Genomic DNA, 20,299 nt, shown 5'->3' with positions numbered 1-20,299 from the left:
CTCCTCCCAAGCATGCAGGAGAAACAAGTCTGGTCACAGACCATTGTCCTGAGTTTGGGGCCATTAAGTTCCCTGAGTATTACTGATGGCCCTCACTTAGCATGTCTACATTAATAACACAGGTCTATACTTGATATTTCTGGCTTCAAATACAGTCATGATACAGGCACACAAATGGGTTAATCATATTCAGACGATTACAACCTTTCCAACGATACATCACATGAAGTATTTTGCATAACGCATACTCCAATTATGTCATATTCAGATTCATAAGCATATTCCCAGGGAGTGTGACAGAATTGGGCCCCTTCGCAAGGTTGGGGGGGGGAGGGACACTGTGCTCCCAAAAGGAAAAAGATCTCAGGAAGAAGGGGCGGGGCTAGTTTCCCCTGGTAGCCCTTCTGAACCGCACCATGCTCAGCAATGGGTAACCTACACTAATGAATAGGCCACATGAATGGCCCTCCATCTCAGTGGGCCAAAAGATTGTTGTAACCAAGACAGTCTCCCAGATAGGTTAGTTTTGCTAACTGCGCATGCACACTGAGAAGTGCCAGGGTGTGCTGACTGAACCACAGCAGCGCTTTGATTGGATGCAGAGGGAGCGCATGGCTCTCACAGTCAATGTTGTATGCAAGCAGCATGTTCTTCACTTCACATGCCCCTGCTTTGTGTGTGTGTCAATTTAGTAATACTGGTAGAAAAATAACAGTGTGGACCAAAACCAACACAGTCTGGCAACCCCGCCCATGGGCAACAGAAAAACAAATGTGTTGTGGGCCACACACAGCACCCCAATGGGCTGCATGTGGCCCATAGGCCACAGGTTGCCCACTACTGGCCTAGCTTACTGGCAACTTCCATCTGGAATTACATCAGCATAAAACTTTGAAGGGAATCTGCTTTACCATTTCTAAGAATGAATTTTCATTCTGTTTTATTTCAGAAATAAACTGCCCAGAGCTTTCATCTCCAAAGCTTTACAAACCATAAATGGTGACCCTATCGATTAGTTAGCGCACCTAAGTTCTCTCAAAAGGAAAAATCCTGGAGAATTTAATAAGGAAACAATAGCTCTTTAAAATTACTAATAAACCTACAGAATGTTATAGAGAATTATAACATCCGTTATTTCGTCCGTTAGTTCGAATTAACATTGATAGGCACTACACTAGCGCTCCGTTAGTTCAAACTTAATTCGAACTAGCAGAGCGCTTAGTTTGAACTAGGTAAATCTCATTCTACGAGGACTAAGCCTAGTTCGAACTTACTAGTTCGAATTAAGGGGTGTGTAACCCCTTAATTCGAACTAGTGGGAGGCTAGCCCTCCCCAGCTTTCCCTGGTGGCCACTCTGGCCAACACCAGGGAAACTCTATTGCCCCCCTCCCGGCCCCGGACCCCTTAAAGGGGCACCGGCTGGCTACGATGCCCGTGCCAGGTGCAAGCCTGCCAGCACCCAGCCAGCAGACCCTGCACCTGGCACGGCTCGAGCCAGCCACCCGATGCCCCCCAGCCCTCCCCCTCTTCCCGGGACCAGGCTGGCGGCTCCCGGAAGCTTGCCCGGGACCGCAAGAGGCGGGCACCTGCCTGGTCCAGTGCGGACATCGTGGACCTCGTCCACGACCTCCGCACTAGGCACAGGAAAGTGGCCGTCTAGGGCAGGAGAGCTGCCAGCCTGGCCACCCAGGAGCAGGTGTGCATGAAAATCAAGGTGGTCCACTGAGACCTCCGACCCTGAGCCCTGAGCTTACAATGGCCGTACTGGGTCAGACCAAAGGTCCATCTAGCCCAGTAGCCTGTCTGCCGACAGCGGCCAACCCTAGGGACCCTGGAGGGGATGGACCGAAGACAGTGACCAAGCCATTTGTCTCGTGCCATCCCTCTCCAGCCTTCCACAAACTTTGGGTAGGGACACCACTCCTACCCTATGGCTAATACCACTCCATGGACCCAACCTCCATCACTTTATCTCACCTCTCTTTAAACTCTGTTCTAGTTGTAGCCTTCACAGCCTCCTGCAGCAAGAAGTTCCACAGGTTGACTCTTTGCTTTGTGAAGAACAACTTTCGGTTACTAGTTTAAAGCCTGCTACCCATTCCTTTCCTTTGGTGTCCTCTACTCCTTCTATTATGGGAACTAATGAAGAGCTTTTCTTGATGCACCCTCTCCACCCCACTCATGCTTTTATAGACCTCTATCCTATCCCCCCTCAGTCTCCTCTTTTCTAAACTGAAAAGTCCCAGTCTCTTTAGCCTCTCTTCATATGGGACCTCTTCCAAACCTCTGATCATTTTAGTTGCCCTCCCCTCTCCCACCTTCTCTCTTCCCCTTTCCCACCTCCTTTTCCCAGTCTCCCCGAGTTTTGTTCAATAAAGAGAGATTCTATTTTTGACCACACGTTTTCTTTATTTTGTACATCAGGAAGGGGGGCTAGGGAAGGGTAAGTGGAAGGAGGTGAGGGAGGAATGGGGCACGAGCCCCCGATGGGGAGGACTGGGCTGGCTCTGCGAGCTTCTGGGGGTGGAAGCTCTCCTGCAGCCCTCCCAATTGCCCCCTCTCCCCAGATGGCAGCCTGCAGCAAGTGCAGCCGGGCTGATGGCCGAGTGCTGTGATGTGCCCAGTGTGGGCACTCAGGGCACTCCAAGACAGGACTGGTTTGCAAGCGGGGCACCCCTGAGAACTGTCTGTCCGAGGTGGGGGTCGGGTCCCTTTAAGCACAGCCCTCGGCTAGCCTGAGGCAGCAGCTCCATGCTCTAAGTCCTCATCTGATGCCCTGCCGGCACTGCTTCCGGCCATCCTTAACCCCTGTTCAGGGTCCACTTAATGTGGACATGCTAGTTCGAATTAGCAAAATGCTAATTCAAACTAGTTTTTTAGTCTGGATCCGTTAGTTCGAATTAGCTTAGTTCGAATTAACTAATTCGAACTAAGTTAGTTCGAATTAGCGCTGTAGTGTAGACATACCCTTATGGAATGGTTATAATTTTTCATTAAACCCACAAAAAGGGTGATATAAATGGCTGAAAAAGCAGGTTTGCAAACAGTTGTTAACTTTGGCCCTAACATCATCTGAGGCTTGCAGCTGATAGCTTGACTGGCTGTGTTAGTATATGACAACATTAAGGACTTGTGATAGGTTTTCCAACATCAAGGAGAATTATTTTGAGGATTATTGGTGAGGTACATTACATTTTGGGCCCATTAAAGCATGAGTGCCTCTTAAAAGACAGATGCATTTCTTTGAAGTGTCGTCTCTGTATTTGCAATATTCACCAGGCCAAATCCTCTGCTGGTGTAAATCAGCATAGCTCCATTGGTTTTAACAGAGCTATGCCCATTAAAATCAACTAAGGATAAGGCACATGATTCATTTAGGAAAATACAGGGAATACTGTAAATACTAGGGTAGAATTATCTGGTGAAGGCAATCAATAAGTTTAAAGGCCACCACTGCATCCTGGATTTATACAAGCGATTTTTAACTACTTGTGGGCTCTAAGGGTATGTCTAGACTACATGGCTCCGTCAACAGCGGCAGTTTAGACATGGATTGGTCGAGAAGGGAAGCCTTTGTCGACCGCTCCTGTAAAACCTCGTTTCATGAGGCATAAAGGAGCTGTTGACAAAGGCTTCCCTTGTCAACCGATCCACATCTAGACCAACGCACTGTGCCGGATCAGCTGACTGTCGGCACAGCGCGGCGGCTATTTTTATTTTAATGAAGCGGGGATTATTTAAATACCCACTTCATTGACTATGTCGGGTAAACTAGTTTACATGCCATGTAGTTAGACATATCCTAATAGACTAGGTAAAAATGAACATCATTTGTACCTGAGTCGTTACAGAGCATGGATATTGATACTTCTGTCTTAATAAAATATTTTAATGTTTATGTATGGAATACTCAATGACTGGTTGTTAGAGGTTAGTAGCCTCTAACAAAATTAAACAATCTGACATGATGATGATAACTTGACAGGAGCTTCCAGTTAGACAGTGTTAATGCCATAAAATGTAAGTATACGGACTCTTTCGTCATGGTATTTTTCAAGTAATGTTATATGATATTTCAGCTACAAACGAAATGCAGCCACCTATGAGGAGGAATACATCATTGCTACCAATTGTCTCAATTTCATCACAAGTCTTAAGATACTAGGTGTTTTACTCAAAGCTCCAGGTGCTAGAGATACATGATTGTATGAATCTCTGCTTTCATTAATAATGCACATTTTTAGCCCCCATACAGTACGTCTACACAGCAACATCATTTTGAAATAACTAGCATTATTTTGAAAGCTCTTAGTCCACGTCTACACAGCAGGCAGTTATTTCAAAATAATATCGAAATACTGTCAAGCTGGAGGACTTCTTACTCTGACTCCTGTATCCCTCATTGCAGAAGGAGTAAGGGAAGTAGGAGGAAAAGTGCTCTATTTCGGAATAAATGCTGTGTAGATGCTCCCAATTTTTAAATAAGCTATGCAATTGACTTAGCTCAATTTGCATACCTTAGTTCGAGTTAAGCCCTGCTGTGTAGAAGTGAAAGAAGAGGACTGGGATGCAAACACTGAAGTTGGTAAAACATGGGAGCAAACATTGAAGTTGTGGCTAAAAGAGCTGTAACACTACTTGAGCTGATTTATTATTCTAATTTTTTTTAAATCATCACTTCAAGGATTCAAAAGCTCACTTACTGTTTGTTTTAGCTCAGGGCGCAAAATGAAATAACCTGACCTTTAACAGGAATGTTTTGGGTACCTGAAGATTTTTCACATCACAGTCAGAGAACCATACTAAAAAAAGAGCTTATATGTAACTCAGATGTTACCAGACATACGTTTTGTAATAGATATGCATTACCACTACAGATAATGCTAGCAGAAATGCATAAGCAGTTGGTCTAGTGAAAGAACTTTTCTTTACAGAAAGACCAGTCCATGAAAGCTCATGATACCATCTACATGTTTTGTTAGTCTATAAAGTGTTACCAGACCATTTGTTGTTTTTTAAGTTTATCCTGTACAGACTAACTCGGCTACCCCCTGAAGCTAAGGTCTCTAGGGTTTAACATACGGGATTTGACTGATGAAACTGGGCTTGTTCTCCTTGCAAGGGTGGAGACTTCATATTGACCTGACAGAAGGAGCTATGCAGGAGTTTCCCAGAGGTGGATCTGACCTCCCCCTCTTCAGTCTATCCCTCCTTCTCCAGCTGGGACTAACAGCTGGAGACCAGCACACAGTAGGAGCTTCCCTCCCCCACAATATCCAGGTTTCATGGGGGAGATCAGTTTTCAGTCTGGGCTGTGTTTTTCATGGCCATGAATTTGGTGGGGTCCTATTTATGAATAATATTGAAATTCTTGCCTTGTCTCCTTTGAGTCAAATGTCTAAGAAGTTAAGTACAGTTTCAACTAAAACAATCTGAGTAGTGGGACGAGAGCCCAAGATGACAGTGGTAAAAAATAACTCACCTGAAGGGACACCCTCAGCTGAGAATTAGCTATCTATAATTATGATAACCCACTTGCACAGATCACCAAGAATGCTTCCACAGCAGAGACCTGAGTTTTCTAAGGTAGCAGTATTCAAATGTTATCCCAATTAACTGATTTGCATGAGTATGCCATTAGGCCAGAGATATCCCAGTCTGACTGGTATACTCCTTGTCATTCTATTGACTTTATTTGGTGCTATTCTAGATTTACACCAGTCTTAGCTAACTGAGATCAGAATTTGGCCCAAAGTATTTTTATTTTAAATAGAATTTGTTTAAATTTGCTAATGTGGAATTGAATTGCAAAGCAATTATATTTGTAGGAATGTGGAATAAAAGTGCATTCATTTAAGGCTAATGTACTGAACTAGAAGTGGTAGAATTTATAAATGGAAGTTTTTTAAAAAGCAAAAATATATTATACCTCATTGGATGACATTTGCTAGATATTCTTAAATTCATCATGTCCTGATGTTTTCCTGTCTTATTTATGGCTTTATTGATGCTGTGTTCTCTGGTGGTAATGCTCGTATATAAGGAGGAATATAAATTAGTAGAATGTCAATAGTCAACCACACTGCAGCATTTTAATGCTATTTGGATAAGAGTGATTCATGAAAACAGAATACTAAAAATCAATAGCAAAAAGCTTCCAGGTTGTATCATTTCAGACTATGTCCTCATCAGCTCTCCTAAATTCATCATGGTCAGGTGATTGTCTGTTCCTGCATGGGAGATTTCTAAGGGGAATATAGGCCTAGGAAGTGCTGTTGGTGAATCTGTAGAGTAGTGCTCCTCCCGGTAAACCAATACTGAACTAATGGGCTCCAGTAAATTGTGGGGGTTACAGGAGATGCTGGGCCAGAGCCTGACCTTGGTTATGCTGGTGTAAATCTATAGTAATCCACTTTCTCGAGTGTAATATAAAACTGAGACACTGATCTCTTCTGGTCCTTAAAGATCCCGTGCCTAATTTTAATTCAATGCAAATGTAAATCAAAGTGGCTCCAACGAAGTCAATGAGTTATATCAGGGTAAAAGAGATCAGTATCTGGTCCCCTCTCCTTGCCCATGGCCCTGGCCCTGCACACTAACTCCAATATTCTAGCCCAGTGCCATATAAACCTACAATTAAGCACCATTTTCCAGCTTTATCTACACAAACATTTAATTCATGACATGATGAGGGGACAAATCTACATGACACTATCCCACTGTGGTCAAACTATCCCAGTAGATACTGCTGACGCATATTAACAGCAAGTGGGTTTTGCCTACTTTAGGGAGTAATTATTTAAAAATTGCAGCACTGGGGTGTCCATACTACTGCTATTTTGAAATAACTATTTTGAAATAAGTGTTATCCCTCATGGAAAGCAAGAGCTCTTTCAAAATAACCAGCCCCTTATTTTGAAATAACATGCTTGGTAGTGTGGACGCTCCACTTGTTATTTTGAAACTAGCCAATTAGCCCGTCATAAGACAGGATTTTCAGGTCTCTCCTCCACATCGGTCTTCTCTCCTGAAGACCGGTCTTTCGCTCCATCTCTCTCTCTCTCTCTCTCTCTCTCCTCCTCCTCCTGCCTCCCCGCCTCTCTCTCAGCTCTCCTCCACCTCCTGCCTTTCTCTCTGTCTCTCTCTTTCTCTTCTTCTCCCCCTCCTGCCTCTCACTCGGGGGACCACGGAGCCCAAATGGCCTTTTGGGCTCCGCACTCCCTGTGCTGCATGGGGAGCGCGGAGCCCAAACAGTCGCTTGCACCACTTGCTCCCACACGGCAGCCAGGCTGAGCGGCGCAGAAGTCAGCTGAGCGCCACGGCGGGAGGCGAAGTGGTGCGGTGACATTCAGGGCCGGGGGCGGGGCCTGGAGCTGCTGTCACGCCGCACATCACCACCCCACCCCCCCTTCCCCTCCCGCCGTGGTGCTCGGCTGACTTCTGCACCGCTCAGCCGGGCCGCCACGGGGGAGCAAGTGGCCGTTTGGGCCCTACACTCCCCATGCAGCACGGGCTGCCGAGAGGGAACAGCCAGCATTTCAGCAACAGCGCCATCCAGAGGGAACAGCCAGCATTTCAGCGTTACAGACTCTCAGACACTGGGCTACTATATATATGACAAGGGGAGTTATTTCGAAATAACTCCCTAGTGTAGATCAAGGCTAAGGTGCCACAGGAGTACTAGCTGTTTTTAAGGTTACAGACTAACATGGCTGCCCCTCTTAGACTTCTTAACAGTGAGTTATGCTAAACCAAATTAGGGACACTTTAAATCTAAATAAGAATGTTCACACAGGGGTTTAATATAGTTTAGCTAATCCACTTTAAATTTGAATTTGGCTTAATTTTCCTGAGTGTCTCTTTGTAAACAAGTCTAAAATGAATTTTTAAGACATACTTTAACTTCCCATGGAGAAATTCATAGTTAAACAATGTCTTACAAAGGCTCTAAATTTTCCTTTCCTGTAGCTAGGGAGCTTTAGGCTGTAGTGCTTTTAGTTTCTTGGGCTTTAATAAATTATAATAAAAGTTTGATTGAGGGTAGCTCATCAGTTTAAAAATGTAATATTTTAAAGCAGTTTAGAAAGCAACAGGTAGGAAGCAAAGATGATGCACTTAAAGAAGACCCATTAGGATAATAAATCATTATGTGAGTTATCACAGGACTTGACAACAGTTGACTTAATTTGTAATTGTACTTAAACAGAATTAGTGAACACTCACACAGAAAGTAGGACAATGGAGGGCTACAGTGGTCTATCCACATCTGTTTCATTTTACTCTGAAGCAGTCTCATTGAAAGCACACATGACACTGCCATTAAAACTAATAGGCCAAATTCTGCCCTTTTACACTTTGTGCATCATTGACTCCAATGAGGTTGTATAGATTATAGTTTAAGGGAAGAATTAGGCCCACTGCAGTTCTTAAGACAACAGATTCACCTTGATTCATCTGCAGAAGTACAGCTGAAGAATATCATCCTATTCATTGTGAGTCCCTCAACCTGGATATAATTTGACATGAATCGATACTATTTGAATTGAATGATTATTGATTCTCCCATTGTGCTCCAAAAAGGAATTCTCAATGGGGTTTTTATAAGTCCTGTAATGTTACTGTGCTGGTGAAGAGCATCCTATCAGTACTCCTTACCAAGTAGTTTGTAAGTGTCTGTTTGCAACTTGTACATCAGCTGGTTTTCAGTAAAATACTATGGCTGTTTTAATACGTTTTTTAAACATCCATAAAAAGTGATTAATCCACATTATGGAAAAACATTGTAAAATCTTATAAAGAATACAACCAAGCAACCTGTTAAATGTCAAGAAGTGTAATAAAACTTTAGTAAAAAAAAAAAATTCAAATTTGTCTCCCTAAAGCTAGACATCACTTTGAGGCATATAAAAAATTAAATGTGCCTTAACAAGGAAAAAAAAAGTTTGTGTGTGGGACAGACAACCTTTTGTGAGGAAGCTACAAGGCATTCTAGAATTATATAGAGAGATACAGTACAGGAGGATTTTAAAAGCAGAGTAAGTAGTTCAAATATTTATCTTTGAATGGTGCACTTTACTCAAAGATTGAAAAATTCTGGGGGAGAAATCCAACCATTCACTCTTATGATGCTTTTAGGATCTCTCATTTTCTTTTTCTTTTCTATAATGTTTCAGTATAAAAGGTTTGAAATGTAAAGTTTGTTAATGTGACATTTTACATGATTTACCATCTCTGACATGTTACAAAATCTACAGCTTTCACCAAAATTTATAATGGGAGGAAGATGGGAGGAGAATTTAAAGGATGTAACAGTGGGAAACAATGCCTTGGTGACTTCTCTTTTAGCACAAGCACTGTCATCATCTGTGGTATCCCTGGGTGCAGAGACTGCATCTCTTCCTGAACCACTTGGAATAGATAATCCCGCTTGTGGTTAGGGCACTCACCTGGGATGTGGAAGATCTGAGTTCAAATCCATTCTACACCTGATTTGGAGCGTAGACTTGATCCAAGCATTCTCCTATGATAGGTGAGTGCCTTAACCATCAGATTATGGGCTAATCTGGGTTAAGTCTCTCTCAGCTTCTCCTGTTGGAGCTTGTTCCAATATTTATTGGAACATGGACTTGAACTTAATTCTCCCACCTCCCAGCTGAATACTTTACTCTAGCCACCAAGCTATAGAATAAGCCTCTTTTTGGTCTCATACATTTTAACCATGAAGGTAATTAACCACTGAAACAATGTAACAAATAAGATTGGGTGTTTTCCCTAAAAGAGAGGCTCTAGTTCAAAGAGGAATTATTTCAGGCAAGTTCTATGACTTGGGTTAAATAGGGGCTCAGACTAGTTGATTAGAGTGATCCCTTTTGGTCTATGAAACTATGCAAAGTACTACCACATATATGCGAAAAAGCCAATAAATAACACTTGATGCAGGAACATGCCCTTGTGTTTCCTCAGGCATAATATAGGGGCTTTACTTATATGTTAATAATTATTAGATCATGGATGCATTGTCGTAAGCACTGTATAAAGGACAATTCCTCTCATAAATTGTTTACAATCTAATCTAGAGGAGAGTCACAGGAGTGAAGTGAATTGCCCCAAATCATCCAGCAAGTTAGTGGCAGGAATAGAACCCAGGTCTCTTAACACCCAGTTCAGTGCCCTATTCACTAAACCCCTCTGGTATACTCAGTTAATCATAATGCCCTCTGCTAGTCAAATGTACAATCTTCACAACTGTTCACTATGCAGACTACATGTTCATTTGAAATGAAATCTGTTATTTCTCAAATAGAATTTAGGATTTGCATCCTTTCTTCAGCTCAGTCATTAGTTAACTGAATGGAAGGCATAAGACTATGAGCAGCAATAATTAACCTCAAAGAAGAAGAGAATTAATGTGTTGCTTTTAAGCTTTACAATTAGAAGAGCTACAGTATCTCACACCAGGATGCACAAGTATTTAAACCTGAGGTTTTCTGCAGCAATCTGAAAGCAAAAAAAGAATATAAACCAAAGGAATAAAATCTGGTAGTACAGGCAGTCCCCGGGTTACATGGATCCGACTTACATCGGATCCCTACTTACAAACGGGGTGAGGCAACCCTGCACTAGCTGCTTCCCCCCAGCAGACCAGGGAGACGCGAAGCTAGCGCCCCCTCCCCCAGCAGACCAGGAAGACGCAGAGCGGCTTTTCACAGCAGACACCTCAGCTTGAGAATAAAGGACTGAGGGAAGTGAGGTGTGGGAGAATAAAACTGAGCTCTGGAGAAATGTTTGGCTAGAGTTTCCCCTACAATATGTACCAGTTCCGACTTACATACAAATTCAACTTAAGAACAAACCTACGGTCCCTATTTTGTACGTAACCCGGGGACTGCCTGTACTGTAACATGTTAGCATTCATGATCACTTCAGGAGAAAACTACCACAGTCTCTAACTTTTGGCTCTCTCATTTGTCAGAAGGGGATAAAACTAATGGAAATATATTTCATTTACATTATTACAGTACTCACTGATAATATAACTCACAAAGCTGAAGTGTGTCATCTTAAACCTTATCCTAAAACTCCTTGGTATTGCCATATAAACTGAAGAACTGTGGTGAAGTTTCTTCATCCACAATTTCCCTGAAGTTATAATAGTAAGAAAATATAACTATATAACTAACATGAACCAGTTTTAAATTCCATGATTTTTAATCTTTATCATAGTAACATAGAGTACAGTACCTCTTGAGCATCCTGACTTCATAAGTATGCTCTATAGTAAGTTTCCTGACCCATTAGTACACATTTGGAAATTAAAGAAGGAGCAAATTATATCCATTGTCACATCTGGGCAACCCCTCTGAAGTCACTAGTCTCAGTCACTAGCTATAACTGAGATTATTCTCAAGTCTTGTTTTTCATTGTCCTGATGTTGGGTTAAACGCTTTTTCAGGTTGGTCTGTCACAAGGACATCTCATGCCTGCAGGGTCAAATTAGATTTCTCATTCTATAAAAGGAATGTAATGTTTGTGAAAAATGTCAGACTGATACAGGATCAACTAAGAAACCTTTTTAACATAAGTGTGAAGGAGGATATTTACATGAAGTAATACTGGACTTTGGCATAGAAGCAAACTGCACTAAGCATTACTGGGCTATAGAGGAAACTTGTATTCATTAAGTGATATCTTCAATTTAGGCATTCCATCTAAGAAACATTTGTTAAGGCTGGAAAAGGAGTGAAAGATGCACTTCCAAGACCGAGGGGAACTTCACAATGAGCTAAATCCTCAAGCTGATTAAGCGTCTTCAGTTGCAACTGAAGTTAATGGGAGTTAGGTGCTCAACACTTCCAATGAGGTAATCCACATCTTACAGGATGGGTAAAGGTACTTTATGGGCTAAATTTTATCCTCAGCTACACCTGTGCTACCACACTGAAATTTATGGGATAGCCACAGTGTCAGTGGGGTCAGAGTTCAGCTCTAATTATCTAGAGATGAAAGAAAATTTCCATGCTAGTATTATAAAATGCTTTGCTAGTGATCCACAGTGCAACAGAAGCATAGGTTTTGGAAGAAGCTGCTTTCCCATCTCACTAGGAGGGAGAGATTGCAAGAAAATGAGCTGTAAAGTAGAGGAAGAACTGATTTTTTTTAAAAGGATAAGATGGAAAACTTCCAGAAAGGTAACAAAATAAAGTGCACGCTTCAATCAAATATCCTGTAAAACAAACATTGGAAATGAACCTGCAAGTCTTACTTTTGGAATAAGTCCATTGAAAAAATAAAAATATACTCAGGTGGCAAGCCTTATGCAATGAATGAACTGCCCTCTCTAAAAATGCTGAAGAGAAAAGCAGTCAATGTTTATTTAACAAAGTGATTGGAATAAAACATCAGCTCAAAGGGTACAGCAACATTCAAGTATCATGAGAGCAGAACTGAAAACACGAAGCTCTCTTACCTGTATCTCTGCTTCAGAGACTGTTTTTCAGCTGACTTGAAAACATGTCCAATATAATACAAAGGAAAGAATAAAAAGTTCCAGTTTGTTGCAAACCACGTCAGAGTGAAGGGCGCATCGAATCTCTTGAAGGTCAGTTTTGCAAGCTGGGTTGAACCTGACCAGGAGGAGCAGACACCCAGGACCACTGCCACGCCCCACAAAAATTTCTTGAGTTGGGTCACTGAGCATTTCCAACAGCAGCGATTGCCCCTTCCGCTGCCTTCCACCCCAGCCTGCATCTGTGCTTCTGCTGGGGCTGGAGATTCCCGGGAGCGCTCATCCCCTGAAGAGATGAACACACAAGAATTAATAAAGAATTCTACACGATATTTTCCTCTCCAAGAACCAAATCTTGGGCCCATTTGAAGTCAAAAGGAGTTTTACCATCGATTTCAATTAAATAAGGATCTTGACACAGAAATTTAGTTTGTTTCGTATACACTAAAGCACCTAACACGTTCTGGGGACAACTGCAGTCTAATAATAATTATCATCTCTATGATTGGAAGCAACTGGGCAAAATGGAAAGTCCAATTACATGCTGTTCTGCAATCACTATGTCAGCAGCGTTATCGGTAATTTTTTAAATCTTTTACAAACATGCAAATGAATGAATGCTGTTTAGCTTTATGAAAGAGCAATGAGAATAACAGCAACACTCACAATCAGTACTGTCTTGGGAGTCTTAGAACTACATAATTTTATGCAACATGGTGGTTCTTATTAAAGAGGGAACAGAAAAAAATTTGTTCTTTCAATTACACTAGCATTACTCTGGAGTACAGGCAATGGGCTAGTGTAGTTGGGGGCATGGTTGGAGCACAGCTGAATGCCTGTAAACCCTAGCTTCCCCTTTGTGAGGTTGTTAGTATCTGGTGACATTTAGAGCAGCCTCTGTGTTTTTTTTTTAAATTGAACTAAGGACTAAGCCAATTTAGCCTTCACCTCCTTGAGTGCTGTACCAACCAGGGTTCAGACTGACCTGACAAATAAGCCCAGTGACTTCAAATTTACACCAAAGTAACTGCGACCAAAATTTAGCTCTGGGAGACAAATTTTCAAACATTTGAGATCTTAATGGAATTGGGTCATTTGGCACCTGTGTGCCCATCTGAGTGATCAAATATATCATTACAATATAGAAATTACATGACTAAATTTGAAAACCTGGCCAATGCTTTCAATAACCTTTCACTCACTATATTAGACTTGGCTGCCTGGATGGAAGCCAAAGGTTGGATTGCTTAAAGGGGACTGTAGTGTGGCTTCTTGGTACCCAGTGTGACATTACAGAAGCTATTTGGTTACTGACTTGGTTAATCTAATTAATTATAGAATAAACCACCAGTTCCAAGAATTGTTTGCCCTGTTCCTTGACGTTTTCCCTGAGTAAGCATCCAAGCACCACATTCACACCAACAGATGTTGTACTTTTATCTTCTGAACTAAAGATCAATCCTATATGCTGATGAATGCCTTCAATTCCTATTAACAGCAGTGGGTATTGATGGTCGTTAGCGTATTTCAGGAAATGCTCTGCTCCCTGAAGGACCAGGCCCCTAATGACCTTTCTGCTCTCTGTCTAAAGTCATCCAATCTCTGTTTAAGAAACTGTTCACCTGCATGTGATACTGCTAAGCAGTGTTTTCATTTTAAAAGCTGATCTCCTTAAGTCCATTCATTTTGAACACAGATAAAGTGCTAATTCATGTTGAGAAGTGGAATCTAGAAAGCTTTTTTCACAGGTCATTTAATACACTGAAAAGTGGAAACAGAAGTTTTTCACAATGCTGCACTGCATCTGCAGGCTAGAATTAGCATCAAGAGCAATGGGAATGTATCACTATGCAATTTAAAGCCAGGTTTATGGGACATTCATACACAAATCTTTTTTACTGAAGAGATGATGCAATCTGTATGTCTCTTTAAAACTTTATACTATGTTGACTTGGTGTTTAATGATATAAGCTAATATATGTGCAAGCCAACATGCATGTTGACCAAAGGTTTCCTCCAATACTAGTACATTCTGTGTTACTACTTAACTAAAAAAAAAAAAAAAGACCAAATACCTGATATGAGGTAACAGTAATATCATCTAATAACACTGTGATGACAGAGAAAAAAAATACCCTCCCTTTCTGACCCCCGATTAAGCACAATGGTGTGTTTTGAAAACTTTGTGCATCACTTGCACATCGAGGGTGTGTCCACACTGCACTCGAGCTCGAAGTAAGATACGCAATTTGAGCTACGCAAATTGTGTATCTTATCTCAATGCTATTTTGAAATAGCTTATTCATCATTTGGCGCTGTCTACACAGTGCCAGATTTCAAAACAAAGCACTATTCTGAAACGTCCCTTACTCCTTGTAGAATGAGGTTTACAGGGATGTCAAAATAGTGAGCCCGAAATAACGGGCTTGCTGTGAAGATGCAGAATAGATATTTCGGGATACTCTGGTATCCCGAAATAGCATTGCAGTGTAGATGTAGCCCAAGATACCAAAAAATGAAGCCCTACACGTGTGTACAGGAACAAGGATATATAACTATTTATATATTTTAAACAGTTTAAAATATTCACACAGAGGTAAGGAAGAGGGAATGTTGATCTCTTAATCATCTACATTCATTTTTCAGTGGAAAGCCACGTGAACATCTTTCCATGCACATTTACAATGCACTAAAGGGTCAACTTATTATCCAGATATAACATTACATTAAAAACACGTTCAGACTGCAGAATCAATCACTCAAAGTTTGGATATTCCAGAATTGAGACAGATAGACTTGTCCGTTAAACCTTAATTCATATTCTTTTATGTGAAATCTATTATTACATGATCACATGTAATTAAATCCCCCTGCCACATTCAATGCATACACTGGACTGCATTCAGTGACTGAGACAACTGCATGTGATGTTTAGCTTTATGAAAGAGCAATGTTAAATTTTTGTTCTTTTTAATCATTCAGTGTGTAATTCCCACACTTCTCTGTTATACTCCATGGAACCCTTGCAATGAATAAAGAATTATTAATTTCCTCATGGTCTTCTTTATAGCATGTGCTGCTATTGCACTGAGTGATTCACAAATGTCAATTAATTTATTGTCATTACATCCCAACTCATATTCCTTATCTGAGGTGAAATAAGTTGCACAAGAACTCTGTACAGGGACTTACATGCTAGGTTCTGCTACATATACGCAGTCACATTTTCTTGCAGACCATATCTATTTTGTCTTTGACTGAGTCTCTCTTATGCCTCATGCCACATCACATGCATTAGCACTAAGAAATTATCTTTCCCTCCCAGACTTTTCAGCACTGGAATCTGCAGTAGAATTATTTTGCCAAGTAGGGGAGGATGTGTGGGGTGTTTCTGTTGCTTTTTTCTGAATTTGCATGTACACATAGATGGTCTATAGACATACCAGAACTAGCTTTGATTTAGCTAACGTGATAACATCGAGTCAAGGAATGACAGCAGGGTACATACCCAGGGGCCTGGGCAGGGCTATTCAACTCATGCTGCCATGGCTTCAGTACTACAGTTATTTGAGTTAACTACCTGAAAGCTAGCCTGGGTCCATCTACACATGCTGCAGTCACACTTTTAATTGCAGTGCAGACATTCCTTTAAGCCCAAGTGCTCAGTGTCATTCTGTGGCTTGTGTCAGATCCAAACACAGTACAAACTATGTGAGCTAGAAAGCAGAAAACAAACACAGGGGACCTTTTCAGATCATGGGGGTGTGGCCAGAGTGCAAGCACAGCACAGATCCCCAACTCCGGGAGGGTGGCCAGGTATCTGGTTTTCTATTGGAAAATCTGGTCAAAAAGGGAACCCTGATGGTGTCTGGTCAGATGTATTGACTCGACACTCAAAGCCCAGTTACTATGGGTGAGAGGCAGTGTTCTCTGTAAGCAGAATGCTTGCGCAGCCACCCAGGAGAGATTCAGGCGCTACTCCACTGATTAGCAGAGCACCCACTACTGTGTTTCTACTGGTGGTGCACATCTGCACATACCCTCAGTGCACATAAAATATATTCCACACAACTCAGTGGAAATTATATGGAAAAATTAGAGGGGACATCAGTGAGGGGGGCTATGCACCCATCCATGCCAGGGCCTATGCACCCAGTACTGCCTCCTACCTGCATTGGGCAGCTGCAGCTCCCAGTCCTGGCTCTGCAGGTGAGTCCCTCCTAAGCAATGGTAGAAGGGGGAAAGAAGAGCAAATGGGGAGGGAGCTCAAGGGAAGAGGTGGGGCAGGTGCGAGGCCAACCTTGAAAAGCAAAACTCCACATGGTGAAAGGAGAGAAGGTTATAGTGGTCAGTGTCTGCTTCTCTCCCAATACCTTGCAGAGGTGGCTGTAGCTAGCTTTGAATGGAGGGGTTGGAAGGGAGTGGATTGGGTGCTTTTCATGAGAAGAAAGGGGAGCTATTGAGACTGAGCTTGGGGGTGCTGCTGGATCTAGGCTGGGTAGAGAGAGTGTGGCAGTTTGTGTCTCTCTTTCTGGCTCTTGGAAATAGTTCCTGCCTGACCCCAACATCCCAGTTACTACCTGCTCCCTGGGCTGAACCTGGGTGCTGCAGAGGCTGCTCCAGCGACAGCAGGTCTTGCTCTCGCATACGTGCATGCAATTTCCAGGGAACAGTGGTTCCCAGAGTGCATAGAGGAATGTTGCTCAAGGACATAACATAGGTCAACACCACATAGCTCCTGCCCCCATTTCTGCCACCCCTGCCAGGTATCGAATGTTGGGTTAATTGTCCAGAGTCAACTGCCCATTTAGATGCCTCATATGGAAATATCAGCCTCTTTAAGATACATTCCATGACAATTACATCCTATGAAAGATACCAAAATGTTGCAGGTTACAAATAATTTCATAGGCAAAATGACTCATCCATATGCACCTAGATCTTTGTGTTAAATACACCAGTAGAGGTGTTCACACTGCACAAATGCAGTGAAAGACAATACTTTATGTATCACTTTACTTTGAAAATGATCTCATAGATCAAGGTTTGAATTTCTAAAGATGCTCATCTTTTGGATCATCTAATTTGCATGCTGGATGGAGTAAAATGTATGCCAGTCAAAATGAGCTACATAATGCTGGAGAAAAACAGTCCTCTCTTCAAAAAACAAACAAAAAACCAAAAAAAACCCCCACCATATTGCATAAGAGTTCTACACCGTGGTTTCTTTTAATTTGGTTGTAAAAAAACTGCACCATCCATCTTTGATTTCCTATATGCATAGAGGGTTAGATTATGTCTCATAGGTACAGCCATCTAGAAGGAAAATCACATTGCTAGGGCCCTGCCAAATTCATGACTGTCTCTCTCACAAAATCTGGTCTCCCTCATGAAATCTGGTCTTGTGTGTATTTCACGGGGAGACCAATGTTTCTCAGACTGAGAATTCTGACCCAAACAGAGTTGGAGGAGGGAGGTGACCAAGGTTATTGTTTGTGTGGGAGTGTCATGGTATTGCCACCCTTATGTCTGTGCTGCTGGCTTCAGAGCTGGGTGGCTGAGAGAGTGGTACTGTTGGCCAAGGGCCTCGCTCTGAAGTACTTCTGAAGCACAGAAATAATGGTGACAATACTACGACCCGTCTACAATAATTTTACACCTCCACCTCCTCCAACCTCCTTTTATATCAGGATCCCTACGATTACAACATAGTGAAATTTCAGATTTAAATAGCTGCACTAATGAAATTTATGTTTTAAAAAATCCTCTGACCATGAAATCAACCAAAACTGACTGTGAATTTGATGCATTGCCCTTGAGAGTCCCAGTAGTCCAGAACAGATTGCCCCCTGGAGCTGCACACAGTGCACAGGAGTATACAAAGTGCAACACCTTTTACAAGCGTGCACAGATTTCCTGCTACTCTTCTGGTGGGGCCACAACTGGGATGTATAATAGGCAGAGCTACCGCTTTGCTTACTTTCACCCTTTCTTGTCTCATTAGGGACTGTGGTTCCTCAGGGAAATCTCTCTGGACCAGTAACCTGACTGGAGTGGAGTGCATTTCTGGCCTGCTTCTGTACAAATGCACAAGGAGGAGGAGAGGCTCTTCACTTCCTTTGTACACCCACACATAAGCACATAGGCCAGGGAGAATCCGGCTTTGAATCTGTATCATGACAACAAAATGTCATGTAAATGTATGACATTAAAGAAATTCTATTCCCTGATCTGTAGATTTCCAGTATTTCTGCTCCCTTTACTCCTTCCCAGCAGCCTGAAGTGTATGCCAGGGGCATCCAGCCTGAAGGGGTCGACGAGCATGTGGACAAAGGGGATTCAGTGGATACAGAAAGCCTTTGACAAGGTCTCTCACTAAAGGCTCTTAAGCAAAGTAAGATGTCATGGGATAAGAGGGAAGGTCCTTTAATGGTTTGATAACTGGTTAAAAGACAGGACACAAAGAGTAGGAATAAATGGTTAGTTTTCAGAATGGAGAGAGATAAACTAGTGGTGTCCTGAAGAAATCCATACTGGGACCAATCCTATTCAACATATTCCTAAATGATCTGGAGAGAAGGGTAAACAGTGAGGTGGCAAAATTTGCATATGATACCAAACTGCTCAAGGTAGTTAAGTCCAAAGTACACTGTGAAGAGTTTCAAAAGGATTTCACAAAACTAGGTGACTGGGAAAGAAAATGGCAGTTGAATTTTAATGTGAATAAATGCAAAGTAATGCATATTGGAAAACATAATCCCAACTATATGTGTAAAATGATGGAGATTAATTTAGCTGATACAGGTACTAATCAAGAGAAAGATCTTGGAATCATTCTCTGAAAACATCCACTCAGGCTACGTCTACATTGGCCCCTTCTCCGGAAGAGGCATGTTAATTTCCAACTTCAGAATAGGGAAATCCACGGGGGATTTAAATATCCCCCGCGGGATTTAAATAAACATGGCCGCCGCTTTTTTTCCGGCTTGGGGAAAAGCCGGAAAAAAGCATCTAGACTGGCGCGATCCTCCGGAATAAAGCCCTTTTCCGGAGGATCTCTTATTCCTTTGAAGTAGGAATAAGAGATCCTCCGGAAAAGGGCTTTATTCCGGAGGATCGCGCCAGTCTAGACGCTTTCTTCCGGCTTTTCCCCAAGCCGGAAAAAAAGCGGCGGCCATGTTTATTTAAATCCCGCGGGGGATATTTAAATCCCCCGCGGATTTCCCTATTCTGAAGTTGGAAATTAACATGCCTCTTCCGGAGAAGGGGCCAATGTAGACGTAGCCTCAGTGTGCAGCAGCAGTCAAAAAAGCAAATGTTAGGAATCATTAAAAAAGAGATAGAGAATAAGACAGAGAATATCTTACTGCCTCTATATAAATCTATGGTATGCCCACATCTTGAATACTGCGTGCCAATGTGGTTGCCTCATCTCTAAAGAGATATTTTGGCATTGGAAAAAGTTCAGAAAAGGGCAACAGAAATGATTAGGGGTATGGAATGGCTGACATATGAGGCGAGATTAATAAAAGTAGGACTTCATCTTAGAAAAGAGGCATAGAAGGGTACGTCTAGACTACATGCCTCTGTTGCCAGAGGCATGTAGATTAGGCTACCAGGCATAGGAAAATGAAGCGGCGATTTAAATAATCGCCGCTTCATTTAAATTTACATGGCTGCCGCGCTGAGCCGACAAACAGCTGATCAGCTGTTTGTCGGCTCAGCGCGGTAGTCTGGACGCGTGGGTGTCGACATCAAAGGCATTTGTCGACCACCCAGGTATGTCTCCTGGG

The 20,299-nt window shown here is 42.2% G+C and overlaps 1 protein-coding gene across 3 annotated transcripts in view; it reads right to left on the bottom strand.

Annotated features, from left to right (window-relative positions):
• SLC35F3 (solute carrier family 35 member F3) overlaps positions 1 to 20,299 on the bottom strand; it is a 249,677-nt gene that overhangs the window by 69,132 nt on the left and 160,246 nt on the right. For all 3 annotated transcript variants that reach the window (XM_025184108.2, XM_075924762.1, XM_075924761.1), the window contains one exon: positions 12,468 to 12,792. In XM_025184108.2, coding sequence (XP_025039893.1) covers positions 12,468 to 12,792 — 325 coding nt within the window. The remainder of the gene's footprint in view (positions 1 to 12,467; positions 12,793 to 20,299) is intronic.

Source organism: Pelodiscus sinensis, chromosome 3 (genome assembly GCF_049634645.1).
Source record: "Pelodiscus sinensis isolate JC-2024 chromosome 3, ASM4963464v1, whole genome shotgun sequence".
NCBI lineage: Eukaryota > Metazoa > Chordata > Testudines > Trionychidae > Pelodiscus > Pelodiscus sinensis.
Note: the sequence above shows the minus strand (reverse complement) of the source record. Positions and strands in the feature narration are given on the sequence as shown.